At 44.1% G+C, this 26722-nt stretch overlaps 2 protein-coding genes across 3 annotated transcripts; both read left to right on the top strand.

Moving 5' to 3' along the window:
- The first annotated feature begins 400 nt into the window (after positions 1-400).
- gtf3c6 (general transcription factor IIIC, polypeptide 6, alpha) lies at positions 401-7299 on the top strand. The gene is made up of 6 exons (XM_084334664.1): positions 401-542; positions 633-713; positions 806-869; positions 1624-1668; positions 3364-3471; positions 5279-7299. Exons 1-6 carry the CDS (start codon positions 453-455, stop codon positions 5362-5364), a joined length of 474 nt encoding a protein of 157 aa, XP_084190790.1. The 5' UTR covers positions 401-452; the 3' UTR covers positions 5365-7299.
- Positions 7300-8739: 1440 nt separating this feature from the next.
- On the top strand, positions 8740-19825 carry calub (calumenin b). 2 transcript variants are annotated; one of them, XR_014620734.1, is made up of 8 exons: positions 8740-8802; positions 10023-10256; positions 10743-10936; positions 13404-13570; positions 13875-13935; positions 16822-17021; positions 17547-17824; positions 17883-19825. XR_014620734.1 is itself a non-coding variant. In XM_084334980.1 (7 exons), the coding sequence occupies exons 2-7, from the start codon at positions 10033-10035 to the stop codon at positions 17649-17651; spliced, it is 951 nt and encodes a 316-aa protein (XP_084191106.1). In that variant the 5' UTR covers positions 8740-8802; positions 10023-10032; the 3' UTR covers positions 17652-19825. The 2 variants fall into 2 exon arrangements, 1 of the variants encoding a protein (XP_084191106.1); XM_084334980.1 differs by having other exon boundaries at positions 17547-19825.
- Positions 19826-26722: the final 6897 nt, after the last annotated feature.

Genomic DNA, 26722 nt, shown 5'->3' with positions numbered 1-26722 from the left:
GAGAGAGAGAGAGAGAGAGAGAGAGAGAGAGAGAGAGAGAGAGAGAGAGAGAGATAGAGAGAGTGTGTGTCTTGGCTGGATGTAATAAGGATAAAGAAGTAAACATTAGATAAGAAGAATACATGTGTTGTTGGAGCGTAAGAAAAGCCTCATGACGTGGAATGATTCTCTGGAGCTTGTGGTGATAAAAGCAGGTGATGAGGAGTCTGTTCTGTTTAATTCATTCTGAGATGATAAAGGCACTGCAGGCTACAGTACCTGGAGAGAAAACTGAACAGCAGCGCCCCTCTGAGGTGACTGCTTGTAACTGCTGAAAATAAACCAGACAGATCTGAAGCCTCTCGCACGCCGTACATTCGCGGAAGTGGTCAAACATTGTTTTGATAACACGAGAAAGAAAGATGGTTGAGGTATACACTCACAATAAATCCGAGGCGAAATCGTTTATTTAAATGTTCTTGTATTGTTCTTTCAGTCCAGAAATACGAACATGGAAGAAGAATGGAAGAATGGGAAGTACGAATATAACTACCGTTTTGCACGTGAGCTAACGTGATGGTCAGTTTTAACGTTTACTTCTTGTAACGCCAATTAATTCATTAATAAACTTTACTTTCCCGTGACGTGTTTAGGAGCAGCTGGTGGTGGTGGAGCTCTCTGGCATCATAAACAATGACTTTCTGTCCAAATGCGGCCGCACATGCAAGATACTGGTGAGTTGTGGTCTGAAAACATCACAGAACATGGAACCTGGTGGTTTTAATACCGCAACGTGCGTTGATTGAGCTTTTCCTCTGTGTTGCAGGACGTTGACAGTGAGAATCCCATCATGCAAGTAGGACAGTATGTGTTTGTAGGAGAGTATGAAGGTAAGATGACACCGGTCATAGAGGAGTGAATGACTGGTTGTTGAGGGCTTTGAAGATGAACAGTGACAGTGTGTATTGAGCCGTACTGTATTGTACCCATTCTGCAATCTGTTAAATAAAGTTTTCATTCATTAATTCATTCATGAGTAATATTTTTTAACTGAATCCTGTACATGATGGGGAGCCAGTACAGTATAAGTGATGTTATGTACAGTAAGATAATATAGTAAGATATATGTACAGTACTGTCTATCTGTATGTCATGTATGTCATATATGTTATGATGAATTGAAAATGGGGGACCCTGATGTAAACAAGACGAAAGTCTTTCTCTGGTCTGCATCCCCTTAACAATTGTATGTATTGAGCTGTACTGTACTGTACCCATTCTGCAATCTGTTAATAAACTTTTCAATCAATCAATCAATATGTACAATTGGACATGTGATTGTATTTTCATGCGACCTGTCAGGCCAAAATTAGGGTTCTATGTGGCATGGCCAGTCACCTGCAAATGCAACCAGAGTGCTTAGCTCAGTTTGAGGAAAAGATTATAAACAGTGCCAATACCAATACCAGTACCACTACCAGTACCAATATCAATTGGCGAGCATTTGCTTTCTGGCCTATGGTATTTTCAGCCAACCTCATACTATGCGGTTGAGCAGAGCAACGGTTGGGTCTACCAGCTAATCATAGACCAAAGTCACTGTGGTTTCTGTAGCAAGTCACATGTTCATCTCCCTCCACACAGATGCTATTGGGTCTTGTGTGCTGTTTGAGGAAGGACAGTCAAATGGTGAGTCAAGTCAAGAGTTTTATTTGTCACGGCATACAAGGCATACAGTGAAATGCGGGTGGTCATGCCTGCAGCGATTGTGCAATAATACAAGTAATAAGAATAAGACATAACGGGTATAATGTACATAAAGTTTTAAAAATGCATGGTAAAAGACGTGCTGAGCGATAGTGCAATACAGTGTTAAGCTACGGATGAGACACTGGGTCTTATGTACACTACTATACAATACCATACTATACAGTCTTCTATTCCACTGTGTGTCTAGCCTCTAGTGACCAGCGTGATGCTGATGTTCACAGTCTTTGTGTGGCTAGTCTCTAGTGACCAGCGTGATGCTGATGTTCACAGTCTTTGTGTGGCTAGTCTCTAGTGACCAGCGTGTTGTTGATGTTCACAGTCTTTGTGTGTCTAGTCTCTAGTGACCAGCGTGTTGTTGATGTTCACAGTCTTTGAGTGTCTAGTCTCTAGTGACCAGCGTGATGTTGATGTTCACAGTCTTTGAGTGTCTAGTCTCTAGTGACCAGCGTGATGTTGATGTTCACAGTCTTTGTGTGTCTAGTAGGGGTGGGACGATACATCGATCCAGATCGATACATCGATGTAATTATCAACAATCGAATCGGATCGATGCGATGTAATAAGATCGATTCATATCGATACTCTTATTTTGAAAATCCTGTGGCGAGTCTCATATCCGCCCAAGAACAACAGCAGTAGCTCCGTGTGTGTAGACGTTACAGCATAGCATTCTCCCTTTCTGTGTGTGTGTGCGCGCGTCTTTGGAAAGACCAGATGAGGTCAGAGGAGTTTGATGTTTAAATGTTATTTAAACATAAACAATATAATACATAATAAATGTAGGCCTATACATGATCATGCAACATCAACAAATTGTTGTAGGAACGGTTTGGGAGAGGGAGGTTGTGAGTTTTGAGTTCCAAAAAATGTAGCTTAAAGTTTAAAGCTCAATATATAAAAACGTGGCACTTTACAGTGAACAGGAGGTCTATTTGTATTAAAAACAATAGATTGATTTTCCTTTAAATGTCTGGAAGAGCTCAAAAATACAAATGTCAAATGATATTTTCATTACCTTTTTTTTGTTGATCTAAATGTTACTGATTGTGTTAAATGGGCATATGATATCATCTCATATCGATCGCAGGCACCTGAATCTAATCGTATCGTATTGTATCGTGAGAGACTTTGTGATATCGGCAAATATCGTATCGTTGTCCAAAGAATCTATATCGTATCGTATCATGATGAAACTGGTGATTCCCACCCCTAGTGTCTAGTCTCTAGTGACCAGCGTGATGCTGATGTTCACAGTCTTTGTGTGGCTAGTCTCTAGTGACCAGCGTGATGCTGATGTTCACAGTCTTTGTGTGGCTAGTCTCTAGTGACCAGCGTGATGCTGATGTTCACAGTCTTTGTGTGGCTAGTCTCTAGTGACCAGCGTGTTGTTGATGTTCACAGTCTTTGTGTGGCTAGTCTCTAGTGACCAGCGTGTTGTTGATGTTCACAGTCTTTGTGTGGCTAGTCTCTAGTGACCAGCGTGATGCTGATGTTCACAGTCTTTGTGTGGCTAGTCTCTAGTGACCAGCGTGTTGTTGATGTTCACAGTCTTTGAGTGTCTAGTCTCTAGTGACCAGCGTGATGCTGATGTTCACAGTCTTTGTGTGTCTGTAGGAAATTCAGACAACTGTCCAGAACTCAAGTACAAGTGTCACACAGTGAAGAGACTGATGATGCAACGCAGCTTCCTGACTGAGAAGAAAGAGGGAGAACCCAGCTCAGGTAAGGAACCACACACACACACACACACACTCTCACACACACATATAGGCCAGGCCTGTAATATATTATAGCCTTTATATTAGCCTATAGGCCTGTGATATATTCTAGCCTTTACATTATAATATAGTCTTTACATGAACCTATAGACCTGTAATATTTTATAGCCTTTACATTATAATATATTATAGCCTTTACATGAGCCTATATAGGCATGTGATATATTTTAGCCTTTACATTATAATATATTATAGCCTTTACATTAGCCTATATAGGCATGTGATATATTATATCCTTTACATTATAATATATTATAGCCTTTACATTAGCCTATAGGCATGTGATATATTATAGCCTTTACATTAGCCTATAGCAGTGGTTCTCAAACTACGGGTCGCAACTCGCGACCAAGTGGGGCCACGGGTAGGTGACAGCGCATTGGCAAAAAAATTGAGTAAAATGTACTAAATGGAGTAAAAGACAAGTAAATTACAGCGGCACTTGGAAACTAGAATTTTATTTCAAAAAAGAGTTTGGAGCAGAGAAAAAAAATGCTAAACTGCAACAACAGTCAACAAAAAAGGACTACATGCTTCGTTTTTTATTATTATTATCTAGCCGACATCTTGATGGTATCAAGACATGAGGTTCATGATGGTATCAAGACATGAGGTACATGAGGTGGTATCAAGACATGAGGTTCATGAGATGGTATCAAGACATGAGGTTCATGAGATGGTATCAAGACATGAGGTTCATGATGGTATCAAGACATGAGGTTCATGATGGTATCAAGACATGAGGTACATGATGGTATCAAGACATGAGGTTCATGATGGTATCAAGACATGAGGTACATGAGATGGTATCAAGACATGAGGTTCATGAGATGGTATCAAGACATGTGGTTCATGAGATGGTATCAAGACATGAGGTACATGAGATGGTATCAAGACATGAGGTTCATGATGGTATCAAGACATGAGGTTCATGATGGTATCAAGACATGAGGTTCATGATGGTATCAAGACATGAGGTTCATGATGGTATCAAGACATGAGGTTCATGATGGTATCAAGACATGAGATGGTATCAAGACATGAGGTAGATGAGATGGTATCAAGACATGAGGTTCATGATGGTATCAAGACATGAGGTTCATGATGGTTGGGCGACAGTGGCTCGGGAGGTAGAGCAGTCGTCTGGCAATCCGGAGGTTCCCGGTTTGATTCCCGCTCCTCCCGGGCAGCGTGTCCATGTGATTCCTTGAGCAAGACACTTAACCCCTAATTGCTCCTCCCGATGAGCAGGTTGGCACCTTGCATGGTTGCCTCCGCTGTTGGTGTGTGAATGTGTGAGTGAATGGGTAAAATGTGAGTAAAAGTCAAGATAGACCGCACTCTCAATATTTGACACTGGGTGCTGCAATCCCGAAGAATTTATGTAGAAGAAAGCAGGAAGCCGGGCCAGCACTCTCGGGTTCAACAAGTTTTAATCGCAGCCGAATACAAACATGTTTCGGAACAGGTGTTCCTTTGTCAAATGTGAGTAACAAATTGTAAAGCGCTTTGGATAAAAGCGCTATATAAAAAAGCAGCCATTTACGATGGTATCAAGACATGAGGTTCATGATGATATCAAGACAGGAGTACTGGGAGAATTCATCTCCACTCCACATTCAAATAGTTTCGTAAAACTATTCTCATATACTCAAAATTAAGTTCCATCTCTGAGTGCTTGTCATGATGTATCACACTAAATTCCTTTTAGAATTCCTTTTAATTTGGCTTTTTTTGCGTTTCTCTCGCAGGAAGCGGTGATCCAGCTGGACAGAACGACACACCCTCTCACTCCAGCAAGCAGGCAGAGACGCCAGCACGGCAGATGGAAAAGTGAGACGGAGAAGAGGGTAGAACAGCAGATAGAAAGAGAGAAGAGGGTAGAACAGCAGATAGAAAGAGAGAAGAGGGTAGAACAGCAGATAGAAGAGAGACAGAAGAGAGGATAGAACAGCAGATAGAAAAGAGACAGACGAGGATAGAACAGTGAGATGGATAAGAGAGGGTAAATGGTAAATAGCACTTTTATCCAAAGAGCTTTAATGTTCCTCACATTTTACCCATTCACTCACATTCACACACCGACGGCGGAGGTGACCATGCAAGGTGCCAACCTGCTCATTGGGAGCAATTATGGGTCAAGTGTCTTGCTCAAGGACACTTCGAAACGCTGCCCGGGAGGAGCGGGAATCGAATCGGGAACCTCCGGATTACCAGATGACTGCTCTACCTCCTGAGCCACTGTCGCCCCACCCCTCGGGTAGAGGGGTGAGAAGACATGGAGGGGGGTTCTGACATCCCAAATGCTTTGTGACCTCACTTTAAGAAGTAGAGAGACTGTTAGGTTGGGTCCTGTGATTCTGAGTTAAGGTAACTGTCTGGTCAGAAGCTTTGCAGGCTCACCATCAAAATGACACGTTTGAAGAGAAAACAAACAAACAAGTGCCGTGTTGACGCTCAGCACATACCAGCTCTCGACGCGTGATTGTCTACGACTGATGTGTTGTCAGTTAACAAACAACTTGAAGCCGCACTGAGTTTGTATATACGCGCATAACAGTATACTATTTAAGCCCAGTAACAGTTATTTCAGATCCATATGATGCACATCTGGGTATGAAGAGCCATTAGCTAAGATCTGGCTGGATGTTTTGCTGTCATAAAAAAAAATGTAATCTGAATTTCAATAATTTTTCTTTGCTAGTTACACTGAATGAGTCTGACCTTGGTAATTTGGTGCTGAGTTGACGAATTACAACAAATTAACGCATTATTTTATTTTTTTATCTACCTTTTCTCCTATTTTTCTGTATTTTTCTCTCATCCCAATTTAGTCGTTATGCCAATTCCCCCCTCCCCTTCCTGGTCGTTGCGCACATTTGCCCCCCACTTGCCAGTCTAGGGAGCCCTGAAGTCTATCACATGCTTCCTCCGATACATGTGGCGACAGCCAGCAGCCTCTTTTCACCTGACAGTGAGGACTCTCACTGGGGAGGTGTAACGCGTGGGAGGATCACACTACCCTCCCCAGTTCCCTCCCTCGCTGTGCAGGCGCCCTGACCGACCTGTAGGAGTAGCTGTTTACAACGACCAGGACCCACCACTGTCTCTGCGGTGGTAGACAGACGCTTAGTCCGCTGCGCTACCCGGCCGCTAAATGAACACATTCTTGACTTGTGGTATAGAGGTCACAACCTCGCATAACATGCAGGCAAACATAACTCCACAGTCAATTTACATTCCAACTGTTTTCTCCTATTTTTCTCTCATCCCAATTTAGTCGTTATGCCAATTCCCCCCTCCCCTTCCTGGTCGTTGCGCACATTTGCCCCCCACTTGCCAGTCTAGGGAGCCCTGAAGTCTATCACATGCTTCCTCCGATACATGTGGAGACAGCCAGTAGCCTCTTTTCACCTGACAGTGAGGACTCTCACTGGGGAAGTGTAACGTGTGGGAGATCACACTACCTCCCCCAGTTCCCTCCCACTGTCTCTGCGGTGGTAGACAGACGCTTAGTCCACTGCGCTACCCGGCAGCGTGTTGCTTATTAACAGCGGAGGAGTGCAAGAATGTGACAATGTGACCATGTGACCGCGAGAGAGCGGCAGTGCGGAAATAGGCTGTCTATTGCCATTCTCTAAGACAAACGCTAACCTTAACCAGCTCCTTAACAGCGCCTAAACATAACCCTTCTAACCTTAACCAACTCCGAAACAATGCCTAACCTTAACCTTAACCATGCCTAACCTTAACCTTAACCATAGAAAGAATATTGCCATTCTCTAAGACAAACTCTAACCTTAACCAGCTCCTTAACAGCGCCTAAACTTAACCCTTCTAACCTTAACCAACTCCGAAACAATGCCTAACCTTAACCTTAACCATGCCTAACCTTAACCGGCGAAAGAATACACGTTAAAAAAAAAATGATGGGATTCGAACTTGTCACCAACGGACCGCAGGACCGCAGCACTGCCAGGTGAGCTTCGAATGAAAATCACCGCGGATTACGGCTACATAATGCCGCAAGCTCTGCCGCTCCGCTCTGCGGCTGCCGCGCCTGCCGCGGGGCGTGTCGCAGCCAATCAGGGAAAACGCGGAAGCACTCGGCAGCACTCCTCCGCTGTTAATAAGCAATAAGCTACCCGGCCGCTAAATGAATACATTCTTGACTTGTGGTATAGAGGTCACAACCTCGCATAACGTGCAGGCAAACATAACTCCACAGACAGTCAATTTACATTCCAACTGCTTTTGGCAGTATAGAGGCCAAAGCAACGTGTTATGACATTTTAACTATTGCTCTGATTTAATTAAAAGGGTGATTTGGTTAGGTTGCTCTCTTCCCACTGGTTTGCTACTGCGTTCTGGTCCAGATAAACTTTACAGTACTGTTTACAGTACTGAAAGTACTGTTTTCATTAGGCTCTGAAGGAGGAATCTGATGAAATTGAACTGAGTCTTCTGAGATTGTTTTTTTTAACACCTTGTGGTGAAATAAATACTTTTATGTAATTTGTTTGCCTATTTGCATGTCATGTTTTCCTCCATTCACATTCAAAGTTATAACGCATCGTCTTCAGAGTTGATTGAAAATTGTATTAACAGATTGCAGAATGAGTACAATACAGTACAGCTCAATACACACAATTGTTAAGGGGATGCAGACCAGAGAAAGACTTTCGTCTTGTTTACATCAGGGTCCCCCATTTTCAATTCATCATAACATGACATACAGGTAGACAGTACTGTTGCATCTTGACATTTATGACATACCAGATCTACAAATATACAGTACTGTTTGAGTACAAAAAGAGTCTAAAAAGAGAGTATATACATTTGAGGCGGCTCTGAAGGAGGAATCTGATGAAATTGAACTGACTTGAGTATTCTGAGATTGTTTATTTCACCTTGTGATGAAATAAATACCTTGTTTTTTTTTTAATGTAATTTGTGTTTGCCTATTTCTGTCATGTTTTCCTCCATTCACAGTCAAAGTTATAATAACGCATCGTCTTCAGAGCATCGAGACAAGTAAGAGGCTCGTAGCAACTTTCAGCTTTTTTATGAATGAATTTGGTTCTGTTGACGTTGTGGACGTGGCGCTTCTCGACCAATCACGTCACCGGTTGTTGCCCTGAAGTGGACCAATGCGCGCGCGACATCGCACCCGCCTCCTCGCGACCCCATTGGTCCGTTTGGGTTTCAGCACCGGAAGTCTATGTGTGTGCATCCGGAGTCGCTGTTCAAGACCCAAACTAGTCAGAAGAAACCGGTAAGTTCCCTTGAATATGTTAGTTTAAATGACAAAACTAACTGTCTGGTCCATCTTATTTCAGACGACATAACATTATATCAGGAGAGTTGGCGGCAACCCGTTAGTCTAGTGGCCTCGACACACAGTAACAAATAGAAGCTAACGTTAGCTAGCCTACCTGCAACCAGTCAGTGGGATAAGTAACAGTTAGCTGCAGATTGTTCTGTTTCAGATGCTTCATGTCGCAGATTGTTCAACTTTTGTCAGAGTTGTTACTCAGCTGATAGAGTTGTACCCTTCCTGCTGACTTGTCGTGCAGGACTTGTAAATCACTTTGGATAAAAGCGTTCAGCTAAATGACAAAATGAAAATGTATAGACACTATTGCACTTTACTGTTACATTTGCACTCTGGTTGGATGCCAAACTTGTTGTGCTATACTTGTGCTGTATGATGACAAATTTGAATCAAGTTAAAGGACCGACCAGGGACTAGTATGACATTTATAATCTCGCCAGATGAACTGTTGAATTCATGTTGAATTTCCCACTGTTTACCATTAGAATAATTGTAGTTTCTAATGGAAGCAGTGCAACAGTGTTTATAACGGTTCTAGAGGTAATGGTGGCTCAGGAGGTAGAGCAGAGGATAATCCAGATGTTCCCAGTTCGATTCCCACTCCTCCCAGGGCAACTTTAATATTCATCAGCACAACTACAAGATACAATACATTACTAGAAAGCTAAACAGAAGGCTAGTGGCAACTTAAATAGGAATGCTAGAGGTTTCTAGAAGGTACTACTATGACATCATCATCACCAACGTTCCAGAATTGACTACTATGACATCATCACGAACGTTCCAGAATGATTGGGCAGAACTAAGGTTCTAGAATGTGCTGCCATACTATGACATCATCACCAACGTTCCAGAATGTCCTACTATGACATCATCACAAACGTTCCAGAATGATTGGGCAGAACTAAGGTTCTAGAATGTTCTGCCATAACATCATCACAAACGGTCCAGGTTGTGCAGGTTGGCACCTTGCATGATTGCCTCCGCCATCGGTGTAAAATGTGAGGAACAAATTGTAAAGCGCTTTGGATGAATGCAGCCATTTACCATAACAGTCAAAGGTAACTGCTGTCTTCTGTCCTTGGAAGGTGTGTTTATAACGGTTCTAGAGGTAACAGTGAAGGGTAACTGCAGTCTTCTTCTGTCTCTGTCCTTGGAAGGTGTGCGTAGATGATGGAGTTCCGGCCTCTTCTCATGTGCTTTGCGCTGTGTGTGGTCTATGCCACCAGCAAACCCACCGAGAAGAAGGACAGGGTTCACCACGACGATCCACTCAGCAACCACCAGCACGATGACGCCGAGAACTTCGACTACGACCACGAAGCCTTTCTGGGACAGGATGAGTCTAAGACCTTTGACCAGCTGACCCCAGAGGAGAGCAAGGAGAGGTTGGGGTGAGTCAAGTGGTGTTTATTAATCCCCTTGGAGAGGTTGGGGTGAGTCAAATAGCTCCTCATAGAGGGGGTGGGTGGGAGGGGTTCTCCAGGATAGCTCCTCCTCATAGAGGGTGTGGGAGGGGTTCTCCAGGATAGCTCCTCATAGAGGGGGTGGGAGGGGTTCTCCAGGATAGCTCCTCATAGAGGGGGTGGGAGGGGTTCTCCAGGATAGCTCCTCATAGAGGGGGTGGGAGGGGTTCTCCAGGATAGCTCCTCATAGAGGGGGTGGGATATCATCCAGCTTTTTCCTTATCCTCCTCTCGGCCACCACCTCTAGTTTGACCAGTTTGACTCTCACTACGGAGCTAGCCTTCCTCACCAGCTTGTCCAGTTTGTTAGTGTAAGGCACACTGGAGAGCGGACACACACATGATGCAACGGGCACAGATGCTAAGAGATCTATTCAGATCTAAGAGAGATGAATTTCTATCTCTCTCTCTGCAGTATGTTGGTGGAACGTATCGACGAGGATAAGGACGGCTTTGTGACGGCGGAGGAGATGAAGAGGTGGATCAAACACGCTCAGAAGAGGTGGATCTACGACGACGTGGACCGGCAGTGGAAGGGTCATGACCTCAACGGGGACGGACTGGTGTCCTGGGAGGAGTACAAGAACGCCACCTATGGATACATTCTGGGTACTGATTACATTCACACACAGTTGGTTAGACATACACACAGTCCTCATATCCCTCCTAGTTACACACAGTCCTCATATCCCTCCTAGTTACATACATAAACACAGTCCTCATATCCCTCCTAGTTACATACATAAACACAGTCCTCATATCCCTCCTAGTTACACATACACACAGTCCTCATATCCCTCCTAGTTAGACATACACACAGTCCTCAGCCCTCCTAGTTACACATACACACATTCCTCATATCCCTCCTAGTTACAAATACACAGACTTCATATCCCTCCTAGTTACACATACACACAGTCCTCATATCCCTCCTAGTTATACATACATACTGTCCTCATATCCCTCCTAGTTACACATACACACATTCCTCATATCCCTCCTAGTTAGACATACACACAGTCCTCATATCCCTCCTAGTTACACACAGTCCTCATATCCCTCCTAGTTACACATACACACATTCCTCATATCCCTCCTAGTTACACATACATACTGTCCTCATATCCCTCCTAGTTACACATACACACAGTCCTCATATCCCTCCTAGTTACACATAGTCCTCATCCATCCTAGTTACACATACACATAGTCCTCATATCCCTCATAGTTACACATACACACAGTCCTCATATCCCTCCTAGTTACACATACACACAGTCCTCATATCCCTCCTAGTTACATACACACAGACCTCATATCCCTCCTAGTTACACACACAGACCTCATATCCCTCCTAGTTACACACAGTCCTCATATCCCTCCTAGTTACACATACACACATTCCTCATATCCCTTCTAGTTACACATACACACAGACCTCATATCCCTCCTAGTTACACATACACACAGTCCTCATATCCCTCCTAGTTACACATACACAGTCCTCATATCCCTCCTATTTACACATACCTCATATCCCTATAGTTACACACACAGACTTCATATCCCTCCTAGTTACACATACACACAGTTAGGCCTGCCACGATAACAAATTTTGCTGGGCGATTAATTGCCCCCGAAAATATCGCGATAAGCGATATTATTGCGACCGGTTAAAAAAAAAATTTGAGAAATTTATTTCCCAAAACTTTTATTTTGAAGCCCACCGCTCCGTCTTTTCCGGTTTAAGACTTTTATTTTGAAGCCCACCGACCGGACCGGAAGTATTGTTGCGATTATCCTAGCCGACAACTTGTCTCGTCTGGTTGTGTTTTTTAGTTTTAACGTTAGCTACTAACGTTAGATGCAGCTACTACAGGCAATCAACGATGAGGAGGACGCGTCAAAGCCGTATATAATAGAATAGCTGTGGTGCGTAGGCACTGCAGCACGACTCGAAAACGACCCGTTATAATAAATTAATTCATGTTTAACTTGTCCCCGTCTCCAGTGCTTTGACTAGCCCCACCCGTTCATTGTAAACAATGATGCATGTAATTGTATTAACGTTATTCTGTGTTATTCTAACGTTACACTACAAATAACGCTACTTGGTTAAAAGGAGCAACACTATTGAGAAATGTAGGTAAGCTAAATATGTGGCGTTGCTACTGCCCCACGGAGCAGTCCCGTGCTGTGCTCTGTAGTAACGCCAGCGGCCAACCCACACGGAGAGTGACTGACAAGGGGCACTGGTTCCGCCTCATTAAAACAAACGCGCAAATAGCAATTAATCGCGCCCGTCAAAATCATTGCATTCATTTTAATTATCGCGGCAATTAATCGATTTATTGCTTATCGCGGCAGGCCTACACACAGTCCTCCTATCCCTCCTAGTTACACATACACACAGTCCCCCACACATATGCATTTCATCAGAGGTCAGAGTGCAGGGTCACCTCAGTGCAGTGCCCCTGGAGCAGTTTTTGGAGTCATGACCTGTCACAACTCACAACTACCTCACCTACTGTCACGACTACTTCACCTACTGTCATGACTACCTCACCTACTGTCACGACTACTTCACCTACTGTCACGACTACCTCACCTACTGTCACGACTACTTCACCTACTGTCATGACTACCTCACCTACTGTCACGACTACTTCACCTACTGTCACAACTACCTCGCCTACTGTCACAAGTCCGACTACTTCACCTACTGTCACGACTACCTCGCCTACTGTCACGACTACCTCACCTACTGTCATGACTACCTCACCTACTGTCATGACTACCTCACATACTGTCACGACTACCTTGCCTACTGTCACGACTACCTCGCCTACTGTCACGACTACCTCACCTACTGTCATGACTACCTCACCTACTGTCACGACTACTTCACCTACTGTCACGACTACCTCGCCTACTGTCACAAGTCCGACTACTTCACCTACTGTCACGACTACCTCGCCTACTGTCACGACTACCTCACCTACTGTCATGACTACCTCACATACTGTCACGACTACCTCTTCTACTATCATGACCTATCATGATCTTTGACCTCCAGATGACCCCGACCCTGAGGATGGCTTCAGCTACAGACAGATGATGTCTCGTGATGAGAGGAGGTTCAAGATGGCCGACCTGGACAAAGACACACAAGCCAACAAGGAGGAGTTCACAGCCTTCCTGCACCCCGAGGAGTACGATCACATGAAGGACATTGTGGTGCTGGTGAGGACAGAGACATGCATGCACATAACCCTGCATGCGTACACACACACACACAGTGGCTCGGGAGGTAGAGCAGTCATCTGGTAATCCGGAGGTTCCCGGTTCGATTCCCACTCCTCCCGGCTAGTGTGTCGAAGTGTCCTTGAGCAAGACACTTAACCCCTAATTGCTCCTGATGAGCAGGTTGGCACCTTGCATGGTCGCCTCCGCCGTCGGTGTGTGCCGCCTCCCTGTGTCTGGTCCTCTTCCTCTCTGTGTCTGCTCCTCTTCCTCCCTGACCCTGTGCCCTCTTCCCATCCTTTAGGAAACCATGGAAGATATTGATAAGAATGGAGACGGTTTCATCGACCTGGACGAGTACATAGGTGAGTCAGGACAGACACCGGCTACCGTCATGGTGATCAACGATGTGATTGTTGCTCCGTGGTATAATACAACATATTTACCTGCACATGAACGGCCCCTGGAAGTCATTAGTTACGAGTCTTTAACTAGGACATACAGTGTCAGTCTTTAACTAGGACATAGTGTCAGTCTTTAACTAGGACATACAGTGTCAGTCTTTAACTAGGACATAGTGTCAGTCTTTAACTAGGACATACAGTGTCAGTCTTTAACTAGGACAGTGTCAGTCTTTAACTAGGACATACAGTGTCAGTCTTTAACTAGGACATACAGTGTCAGTCTTTAACTAGGACACAGTGTCAGTCTAACTAGGACATAGTGTCTGTCTTTAACTAGGACATAGTGTCAGTTTTTAACTAGGACATAGTGTCGGTCTTTAACTAGGACACAGTGTCAGTCTTTAACTAGGACATACAGTGTCAGTCTTTAACTAGGACACAGTGTCGGTCTTTAACTAGGACATAGTGTCAGTCTTTAACTAGGACATACAGTGTCAGTCTTTAACTAGGACATACAGTGTCAGTCTTTAACTAGGACACAGTGTCAGTCTAACTAGGACATAGTGTCTGTCTTTAACTAGGACACAGTGTCAGTCTTTAACTAGGACATAGTGTCAGTTTTTAACTAGGACATAGTGTCGGTCTTTAACTAGGACACAGTGTCAGTCTTTAACTAGGACATACAGTGTCAGTCTTTAACTAGGACATACAGTGTCAGTCTTTAACTAGGACACAGTGTCGGTCTTTAACTAGGACATAGTGTCAGTCTTTAACTAGGACATACAGTGTCAGTCTTTAACTAGGACATACAGTGTCAGTCTTTAACTAGGACATAGTGTCAGTCTTTAACTAGGACATACTGTGTCAGTCTTTAACTAGGACATACAGTGTCAGTCTTTAACTAGGACATACAGTGTCAGTCTTTAACTAGGACATACAGTGTCAGTCTTTAACTAGGACACAGTGTCAGTCTAACTAGGACATAGTGTCTGTCTTTAACTAGGACACAGTGTCAGTCTTTAACTAGGACATAGTGTCAGTCTTTAACTAGGACATAGTGTCAGTCTTTAACTAGGACATACAGTGTCAGTCTTAAACTAGGACATACAGTGTCAGTCTTTAACTAGGACATACAGTGTCAGTCTTTAACTAGGACATACAGTGTCAGTCTTTAACTAGGACATAGTGTCAGTCTTTAACTAGGACATATAGTGTCAGTCTTTAACTAGGACATACAGTGTCAGTCTAACTAGGACACAGTGTCAGTCTTTAACTAGGACATACAGTGTCAATCTTTAACTAGGACATACAGTGTCGGTCTTTAACTAGGACATACAGTGTCGGTCTTTAACTAGGACATACAGTGTCAGTCTTTAACTAGGACATACAGTGTCAGTCTTTAACTAGGACATAGTGTCAGTCTTTAACTAGGACATAGTGTCAGTCTTTAACTAGGACATACAGTGTCAGTCTTTAACTAGGACATAGTGTCAGTCTTTAACTAGGACATAGTGTCAGTCTTTAACTAGGACATAGTGTCAGTCTTTAACTAGGACATACAGTGTCAGTCTTTAACTAGGACATACAGTGTCAGTCTTAAACTAGGACATACAGTGTCAGTCTTTACCTAGGACATAGTGTCAGTCTTTACCTAGGACATAGTGTCAGTCTTTACCTAGGACATAGTGTCAGTCTTTAACTAGGACATACAGTGTCAGTCTTTAACTAGGACATAGTGTCAGTCTTTAACTAGGACATACAGTGTCGGTCTTTAACTAGGACATACAGTGTCAGTCTTTAACTAGGACATACAGTGTCAGTCTTTAACTAGGACATAGTGTCAGTCTTTAACTAGGACACAGTGTCAGTCTTTAACTAGGACATACAGTGTCAGTCTTTAACTAGGACATACAGTGTCGGTCTTTAACTAGGACATACAGTGTCAGTCTTTAACTAGGACATACAGTGTCAGTCTTTAACTAGGACATACAGTGTTAGTAAAAGTTTAAATATCAACATTATCTGGCCATCCTCAGTAAATACTATCAAACTCATGATCTGGTCTTCCCAGAGATGGGACGGGCGCGCACGGGCACACACATCCCGTGATTATTCAGAATTCCTTGTTAATATCTGAATTTGGTGAAATCCTCAGTGATCACGGATTCCATAGGGCCCTAAATGCAGCAAGTAAACGGGCAGCGTTAGCTTTACTTGGTATAGCAGGATTAGCAGCAGAAGTACGTGGGGTGGGTGTGGTGCCACAGCGGAAACAAGATGGCTACCGATGTGTTGTTGACCTTGCGTAGCAGTGTGAGCTGTGATTGGTTGACTTCTTTGAGGGACAGACACACGTACAGACAAACCCTGTTCTAGACGGTTCGGCCCAACTGAGACACTTTTGAGTTTAGGGATTTCTTACCATTGTTGTCCCACCTGATCACGTCTCACCATCATCGTTACTAGGGATGCTCGATATTGGCTTTTTTACCGATATACCGATATTGTCCAACTCTTAATTTCCGATACCGATATCAACCGATACCGATATATGCAGGGTTCCCCCCCCCCCCAAAAACGGAATAATTTCAGGTAATTAACATTACATATCTCTTGTTGTGGAATTAACACAACATTATGCATACTTTTGACAATAAATAAAATCAGAATTTGTTCTTACTTGCTTGCCTGGGTAAATAAAGGTTATAGAAATGTAAAAAAAAATTAAAACCGATACCGATATTTTCCTATATCGCATTTTAATGCCAATATCGGCCGATAATATCGGACATCCCTAATCGTTACCCATTCCTCGTCCCTCACACACCGCCATCTCGCATCCCGCAGGGGACATGTACAACCAGGAGGGGGATCCCACGGAGCCGGAGTGGGTGAGGACGGAGAGGGAGCAGTTCACGGAGTTCCGAGACAAGAACAAAGACGGCAGGATGGACAGGGAGGAGACCAGAGACTGGATCCTGCCCAACGACTACGACCACGCAGATGCTGAGGCCAAGCACCTGGTCTACGAGTCAGACATGGACAAGGTGTGTGTGTGTGTGTGTTGGAGTAGGCGTTTAGATTTCCACGTGTTTGAAAACTGCAAGCGTTGGTGCTCTCAGTTCACATTTAGTGCTCAGATCTGATTGTTGTTTAAAAAAATATATAAAAAATTTAATAATAATAATTAAAGGAATATATATATATATTGTTTTCTTTTATAAAAAAAAAAATATGGCCAATATCCGATTCCAATCTGAACTGGTCACGCTCCTGAATTGACCCGCATGCGCAAATGAACAAAAGATGTGCGTAAAAGCTGTGATGTAAGAGTCTCATGAAAATCGGTATCTGATTCAGAAAATATCAGATTCCAAGTGATTTGCGCTGTCCACAGATCTGAGTCCCATATGAGCAAAGAAATCAGATTTGGGTCACTTTGGTCTGCAGTCTGAACGTAGTCAAACACTCTACGTGTGCTGCTTGTGTTTGGTCTGCAGTCTGAACGGAGTCAAACACACTCTATACGTCTGTTCACACGTGTTCCTTCTCTTCCCCTTTCTCCCCATCAGGACGGACAACTGACCAAGGCTGAGATCGTGGATAAGTACGACCTGTTTGTGGGAAGCCAAGCCACGGACTTCGGGGAGGCCCTGGCCCGACACGACGAGTTCTAAACCAGAGACTGTTCTCTCTCCAGGCCCACCTGGCACGGGACCAACGGAGAACCATTTACCTGATTTCTTGAATGTTTCCCGTTTTACACACTAGCGTTCTAACGGTGTGTAGTACATATGTTTTACACACTAGCGTTTCTAAAGGTGTGTAGTACATACGTGTTCTGGATGAGGTGTGTACTACATACGTGTTCTGGATGAGGTGTGTACTACATATGTGTTCTGAATGAGGTGTGTACTACATACGTGTTCTGAATGAGGTGTGTACTACATACGTGTTCTGGATGAGGTGTGTACTACATGCATGTTCTGGATGAGGTGTGTGTACTACATACATGTTCTGGATGAGGTGTGTGTACTACATACGTGTTCTGGATACTATTTCTCCAGCTTCTGCTCTGCTTCCATCACCCCCTCCTCCAAGGAAAATGACGAACAGTATTCCTGCCTGTTGTGCAGATCAACGTTTGAGTTTGTTGAAAGGGTGTGTGTGTGTGTGTGTGTGTGTGTGTGTGTGTGTGTGTGTGTGTGTGTGTGTGTGTGTGTGTGTGTGTGTGTGAAGAATAGCCATGTTTTGTTAGGCTAGCCTTGCTAGAACACTAGTTTTAGGCTTGTAGTAAAACACCAGTAGTACCAGTATTCAGCGCTGGACTATGAAGAGTTAAAAAAGCTGTGTTTCAGCTCCTCTGTCTACATGCTGGATCTGTCTACATGCTGGTCCTGGATCCCAAACAGCTCTAGAACTAGAGTTACTGCAACACCAGTAACACCATGTCTGTATTATTCACAAAGCCTGAGGTAGGAGTGCTGATCTGGGCTTGGTGACGAGGAACACTTGACCCCAGGACCTTATTTAAACTACCAGACTGGACTGACTCTAGATCAGTACCTTGAGAGGCTTTGTGAATATGGACTCGGGTCTCTGTTGACTGTGTTGTGACACGGAGGCCTGGTGTCTGACAGGGTGGAGTAAATATGAAATTCTAACGTCAATGAAGACTGTTTTGGATTCGTTCAATACGGAGTCACCCCAGACCAGGCGTCCCCCCAATGTCCCCCGATTTCACATTAGAGCAGGTGTTTTAGTTCCTACCCGTGTAGGTTTCTGCTGTGTGCTGATTGAAGATACATTCTGTTGGTTCCCTGAGGACTGATTGATGGTGAGATACAGTGAGTTACATGAGGACTGATTGATGTGCCTCTGAGGTAGGGCTGCACGATTCTTGCTAAAATGTGAATCACGATTCTCTCACGGTTCTTATTTTTTCAATAAAATCATTTATTGCACTCTTTCTTAAACAGACAACATAACATATATCCAAGTGCTTGACTTAAACTTAAAAGTCTCTTGTAACATACAAAATAACTCGAGTCACAATCGTCATCATTTAAAAAAGTTTAATATTTTTTTTATATTAAAAAAATCGTCATCATTTGAATCGAGATTTAAAAAAATGTTTGATGAATTGTGCAGCCCGACTCCGAGGACTGATGTTGTCCTAGGTTGCTGCCTCCTTGCTGCGCCTCTTCCCTACACCTCATTTGAGTGTGTGCGTCTGATGGAGTGTCTGCGTGAGCTTGTATGTGAATATACTGTAGGGCTGTGTACACTCATTTATGTTAGTGTACACTCATTTATCTTAGTGTACATTTGTTTATGTTAGTGTACACATTTATGTTAGTGTACACTTGTTTATGTTAGTGTACACTCATTTATAAGTGTACTATGTTAGTGTACACTTGTTTATGTTAGTGTACATTGACAATCAGCCTTTTCCATTTTTTTTTATGTTATGTTTGTTTTTAAATTGTATTCGGCTGTACTATCATTTATGTGCCAAGCAACAACAACAATAACAACAACAACAGAAGAAGAAATGCCCTCTGCTGGAAGCATTTTGAAAACAGCTTCTTGAGTTAAGTCTGTGGAGCTGTCTAAAACATTTATATCACGCTTGTATTACCTCTACCACCACTAATAACCACTGTTAAGGATTTCTATGTTATAATGTATATGATAATGTTTTTTTTTTTGGTTTTTTTACATGCTCAGACTTGCTCTCTGCACTGACTACTGTAAATACCGTTAGTCTGCAGACTGAGCTCTTCTCTAACCATCAGGTCTAGTTTTTGTGATTGAGAAGAAGTTTCTCAATAAAGACATTAAAGAGACACTTTATGTTGCTGTTTATGTCACACACAAATACAAACAGACAGACAGAGGGACACTATAGAGTTGGGTTTGAAATGTTCAAATAATTTCCACGGTTGCTAGGTTACTGTTCCTGTTGTATTAGCAAACGTTGAAAAAGAAACTTTGGTCCTTTTTAAAATGGTTTATGTTGTCAACTCCCTGGTACTTAAATAATCAGACTTGCATGGGACTCTACGAAATGAATGGAGTGAGACATTTAATTTCAAACCTTTATTTAAACTTTAAAGGCAACTGAGGTTTCCCTCATTTACACTCACGTCGAGTGTACATACAGAGTATACATACAGTGTACATACATACATACATACATAAAATAACTTATACCAGTAAAAGTAGAGGAGGCTTATTTGATTGAGCAACATATTTTGCCATGGTGTAGGGTCTTATTGAAACATATTGGCATTTTAAGCTGATCCTTTTTAAAGTGTTTGTTGTGCTCGTCGATCGCCGAAACCATGACGGGAAAATATTTCCGACAAGTTAAATGCATATAGGCTCATTTGAAGTGCCTCATTACCCCAATCAATCAGATTATATTTCTTTAAATGTGCCTGCTGGCAGTAGGCTTAATGCAGGGGTCGGCAACCTGCGGCTCTTTAGCCACTCGGTTGCAGCTTTTTATTTATCTCTTATTTTGGAGATCGAGGTCATACTGTGACACTGAAATGAAAAAATATTTCATCAACTAAAATATACAGTACGTCACACCCCCGCGCCTCTCCCTGCCGTCTGCAAGTGGCTAATCTTGAGTTTCCGACCCCCCAGTAAGCTAACCATGGATGAATCCAAAAAAAGGAAAGCCTGAGGAACATAGAGGGTTTAATTCAGCGTGGACAGATTAATTTGCTTTCACGACTAACGATGCAGGCTTACCTGTATGCCTGATATGTGGTGCGAAATTTGCGAACAAAAAATTTACTTTTTATTTTATAGATTTTCCACAAATAAGGGAAGGACTCAAATATAGCTGCATAGTTCAGGGTTTTATTTCAAAGTAGGTCTACACATGGTAGTCTTTTTTCAAAGTGGACTACTTTTTATTTTATAAATGTTCCACAAATAAGGGAAAGACTCAAATATACCTGCATAGTTCAGGGTTTTATTTCAAAGTAGGTCTACAGATGCCAGTGTTTTTTCTCTTCTGTGTTTTATTTCAAAGTAGGTCTACACATGGTAGTCTTTTTTCAAAGTGGACTACTTTTTATTTTATAAATGTTCCACAAATAAGGGCAGGACTCAAAATATACCTGAATAATTCAGGGTTTTATTTCAAAGTCGGTCTACAGACACCAGTGTTTTGTCTCCTCTTCTGTGTTTTATTTAAAAGTAGGTCTACGCAGCCAGTCTTTTTTCTCCTCTTCATAAGAGTTTGAGGGTTTCCTTTGTTATAACAGGTAAAAACAGCAATAAAAAGTCAAAAAATTGTGCTATAATAAATCGCAAATGACTTTGGGTATGCAATCGTCAGGCGTTTTATGCTAAATGTGGGGTATGCTTGGGGATAACTATATATAAAATGTTATACACTGTGTTAGCTTCATTTTAAGGGTAAATTTGTTTTGCGGCTCCAGAGGAATTTTATTTTGTGGGAGGGGGAAAAATGGTTCTTTTGATAGTAAAGGTTGCTGACCCCTGGCTTAATGGAATGAATCATGGAGAGATGAGATCTTGCTAGCGAAAAAATTTATTTCAACTCTTTAAGAATAAGTAGATAAAAACGATGGCATGCTTTGATCAACGCAAGATTGATATCATATAGCCCTTACCTTGACTAGGATGTGCCCCAAAAATAATATTCAATTATCTGATTGCGAGTCCCAGTATTGGTATCGATCGTGTCACCGACATAATCCGCCATCCATCATCCATCTGGAGCATTTGACGCTCCTCAAGCCGATCGGGACAACCGCTCCCCTTGCCCGACATGGAAAAGTCCGCCCGGACCTATATAATCGATGCACAGCCCAAGACACAGAGTTTCAAAGGGTGCTCGATACCGCCGCCTGGTAGGATGCGGCCGGTATTGCACTTTTGGGATCTCAGACTCATTCCCTATGATAACACCAGGGTCCCTGGATGGATAATGAATGGAAATATCGAATAAAAGAAATAACGATGAAAACCCGACTTTTCTCGGGTTTGGCGCTCAAGCGTCTGCGAGTTAACCCGAGATATCTCGGGTCTGGCCCCGAATGTGTTAATGGAGGGGCAGATTTGCGGTGATGGAAAAATTAATCAGAATCAGAAAGGTCTTTATTGCCAAGTAGTTTTCACATACAAGGAATTTGCTTTGGTCGTTTTCGGTGCGACATTAGAGGACAGACATTAACAGACAGATAATACAATAATCAAACAACCATAAAATTAATACATATAGCACGTTTCATTTAGAAGTCTAATGTTCAACTCACCTAATGAGATGGATTGGAGCACAACAAGTCCAGTCTGGGTTTACTTTTGGAGACAGCGACTCTGAGATCATCCTCCACATTCAGACGTGATCTGTACTTATTTTTTTATATAAGTCAGTTCAGTTTTTTCGCATACGTAGGTAGATTCAAATGGCGGATAGCTGTGCGTATCCCCCCTCAATTGATATCCAAAACTCATCCCGCAGCTCAAACAGGTGTCGCGTGCTGTAGCTATGACGTGCAGTAAGTAGGTAGGAAATCCATGGGCTCAAGTTTCTTTATTAGTTGTGATACAAAAATACAGAATACTTTTATATGAAATGCTCAGGCTGAATATGATTTATTATCAGCATTTTAGGTCTATTATTTTACATTTCAAAAGCATCTCTTTTACCAGTTTAATGTATTTAAATTGTTTTTAATTATAGGCCTATTTCACACATTCTATGAAATCAACACATCTGGAAATCATCTCGCGACCCCGCCGCGGCTGCTCGCGACCCCTCTAGAAAAACTAAGCACACAAACATGATTCAGAATGGTATAATGGGATCTCTGAGGAAGGGAGCTGCCATTTCTTTGCGAGGGAGTGGCAAGCAGGTTCAAATGGATGGATATGTTGCCATAGTGATTTAGCCAAACTTGCTTCGTGGAACCGAAAAGCCTCAAGTTATCCTGAAAATAATCCGGCTAACTCAGTTAGCCACGTACGAGGAACAGGGCCCTGATAATTAAGCAGTTGATTGTTATTGCATAAGTCAGGTTGGCTAATGACGTGTTGAGTTTTCAGTGAGCACATCTGTTAATTTTCGAATGGCGTGTGTTGAGTTCTCAGCGAGGACATCTATTAATTTCGAATGGCATGTGTTGAATATATATATATATAATTACATGGCCAATCGGTTTCATTAGGAAACATTCTATGAACAGCAGGTAGAAACATGTTCCCGGACCCTGTCTTTCCCCAGACTCTTTGGTTTCTCCTCTGTGCCGTAAACTATCACCGTCAATCATAGTGACATCGTAGTGACATCATAGTGTCATCATAGTGACATCGTAGTGACATCATAGATCACTTATGGCTAATGGTCATAAACACGGGATGCAGACGAGCGAGCACCCTCAGCAACTCTTCCTCATCGGGCAATAATTCGTCTCCATCCTCATCCTCCGTCTTCATGACGGTGTCGTCCTTGCCCTGGGTGTCTCCTGGGGTCCCAGAGGGACTCTGCTCCCCAGACGCATTCCCAGGGTCCTCCTCCAGGGGCCTTTGTCCTGAGGAGGTGGAGGGCTGCTCTCCCTGGTCAGGCTGCTCTCCCTGGTCTCCCTGCTCTCCCTCCTCTCCCTGGTCAAGCTGCTCTCCCTGGTCTCCCTGGTCAGGCTGCTCTCCCTGGTCTCCATGCTCTCCCTCCTCTCCCTGGTCAAGCTGCTCTCCCTGGTCTCCCTGGTCAGGCTGCTCTCCCTGGTCTCCCTGGTCAGGCTGCTCTCCCTGGTCAGGCTGCTCTCCCTGCTCTCCCTGGTCAGGCTGGTCTCCCTGGTCAGGCTGCTCTCCCTGGTCTCCCTGGTCAGGCTGCTCTCCCTGCTCTCCCTGGTCAGGCTGGTCTCCCTGGTCAGGCTGCTCTCCCTGGTCTCCCTGGTCAGGCTGCTCTCCCTGGTCAGGCTGCTCTCCCTGCTCTCCCTGGTCAGGCTGCTCTCCCTGGTCTCCCTGGTCAGGCTGCTCTCCCTGGTCAGGCTGCTCTCCCTGCTCTCCCTGGTCAGGCTGCTCTCCCTGGTCTCCCTGGTCAGGCTGCTCTCCCTGGTCAGGCTGCTCTCCCTGGTCAGGCTGCTCTCCCTGCTCTCCCTGCTCAGGCTCCTGTCCCTGCTCTCCCTGCTCTCCCTGGTCTCCCTGGTCAGGCTGCTCTCCCTGGTCAGGCTGCTCTCCCTGGTCAGGCTGCTCTCCCTGCTCTCCCTGGTCAGGCTGCTCTCCCTGGTCAGGCTGCTCTCCCTGGTCAGGCTGCTCTCCCTGGTCAGGCTGCTCTCCCTGGTCAGGCTGCTCTCCCTGGTCAGGCTGGTCTCCCACATCTACGAGGACCAACGTGGCCTTTAAAGGTGTCTGCTCTGGGGAAGTCGGGGGGGTGCTGCTGTGCTTTGTGGAGGGTGAGGGGTCAGGGTGACGGGGGGTGCTGCTCTGCTTTGCACGACTGGTGCTGCTCTGCTTTGCACGACTTGTGCTGCTCTGCTTTGCACGACTGGTGCTGGCTGGTGCAGGACTGGTGCTGGCTGCTGCACGACTGGTGCTGTGCTTTGCAAGACTGGTGCTGTGCTTTGCACGACTGGTGCTGTGCTTTGCACGACTGGTGCTGTGCTTTGCAGAACTGGTGCTGGCTGCTGCAGGACTGGTGCTGGCTGGTGCAGGACTGGTGCTGGCTGGTGCAGGGTCGGAGGCCTCCTCAGGGTCTTGGTTGGGGTCGGGCGGCGCTGCGTTTCCAGCCAGGTCCGTACGGCTCACGTCCTCCACAGTGGGGTGAAGGGCGGCTGAACTGGCGTGGCATTTGACCGGCGGTGAAACATGGCTATTGTCACGGAGCACAGGGCACACAGTGTCTGTCAGGATGAAGCTGGTGTCAGGTGCTGCTGCGTCGGTGCTGAGCGTTGGGGCGGGGCCACTCCAGGGGGGCGGGTCCTTGTCTATATAGACGGCAGGTTTGTCCTGCATGCTGAAGGAAGGGTTGTAGGTCCCAGCGAGGTCCTGGCTGCTGAAGGAAGGCTTGTAGGTCCCACCGAGGTCCTGGCTGCTGAAGGAAGGCTTGTAGGTCCCACCGAGGTCCTGGCTGTTGAAAGCGACCTCATCCATCTGAGGCAAGGGGCTGTGACGCACCTGGGGAGGAAGAGTGCTGAATGAGAGTGGTGAAGGAGATTTGTATTAATACATCCAGTGCCAGTCACGAGAGGTCGCTGTGGGCCGTGTGTGCCAGCGCTTAATGAATGGGGATACATGCCGGTGTTTGCAGTGCTAAAACTATTGTGGTATCCTTGACTGTGTATTTCATAACAGAAATGTGTATAATTAGAAAACCATAATGCAAAAAAGCCAGGTGTACCCTATCAACAGCAGAATTGGTTTTCAGTACTGTAAGGAGTGATATTGGTGTTACAGGAATAGTCATTTCAAACCCCCACACTAGCAAATGTACTCAACTGCTTAGAACAGAAGGAAACAGCCACTCAACCCCCACTCGTGTGACTGACGACTGTATGTAAATGTAGCCACACCTAACAGATTACAGGCAGAGAAACAGAGGTCTGATTACAGACCTAAACTGCTTCTGAGAATAGCTTAAGCTATATGGAAACTAATTCACAAACAAGATCATTTTAATTAAACTGACTTAGTAGATAAAAGGTATTTGAATATCATTTAGAATGTCAAACTGGTTATTTAAGTAATAATGCTATTTCACTCAGGTTGTAAAGCTTGCTAGAACCTAAACCTTAGAACTATAAATTCAGTCTGGAAAAAGCAGGCTTGTGATACTTTATATAGGAAATCTGGTATTAAAATATAGACAAACTCCACATTGGGTTAATGCTAGATAGTCCATAGATTTATTACACAAACCATATATATGGGAAAATCAAAATGGTACACGAAGGAATGTTGAAGTGTTTGATGCATTCAGAGGAGACACAGGCCTCAGTCCAACTGAGAAGGCCACAGCCCAAAGGAGGGGAGCCACATGAAGACCCCCCCTCTGTTGATACTGGAAGAACATACAACAAGAAGAAGATAGGGGGGCGGACCACCCCCAGAAGACAAACCTAATTGGACCAAACATATTATTAAAATGTGCTAGGATTGGTTGAGATCAGAGTATATAACAGAGAACGCATGTTTAGAGAGACAGGAGAGACCCCCTAGGGTCTGCGTCTCTACCACCGCCCATCCAGAAGAATGCTGCTGTCTTGCATGTGAGTAAATCATGGGAAAAACCATTGTTGTTTAGGTTAGAGTAATACAGATCCCTTATCTGTCGACCAGATTTACTCATGTGTAATGCTCAGTAAGATTCTCTATTTCATTGATGTTAACATGACTACTGTTTTATGTACAGACTGGGTTTGATGTGCAAACCTTATTAATCCTTTGTACAACATGTTTTGATGTAATATGAAATAATCCTTGTATGTAAATGTAGCCGGTGTGATCTTGTCTGCGTTGTGTTTAAAGTCGATTCGACCCCTGTTAAGGGATCGCCCTGAGTGGGAGTTGAACCCCGGACGCCGGCGTCGCGGGCGGCATCACAGACCACTAAGCAAGAAGTGAATTCACTTCTTGCTTCCGGGTCTGGATGCCTCTGGGGAGTGAGTTTACTTGCAGTACCGCTTAACGTCCACAGCCACTTCACGACTTGTACCTCGTGACTGTGGATATACTGCGGTACCTCCGTTACACTCACCCCTCTAAA

This window comes from Notolepis coatsorum (genome assembly GCF_963971535.1).
Source record: "Notolepis coatsorum genome assembly, chromosome: 18".
Taxonomy (NCBI): domain Eukaryota; kingdom Metazoa; phylum Chordata; class Actinopteri; order Aulopiformes; family Paralepididae; genus Notolepis; species Notolepis coatsorum.
This window is presented reverse-complemented; position numbering and strand designations above follow the sequence as displayed.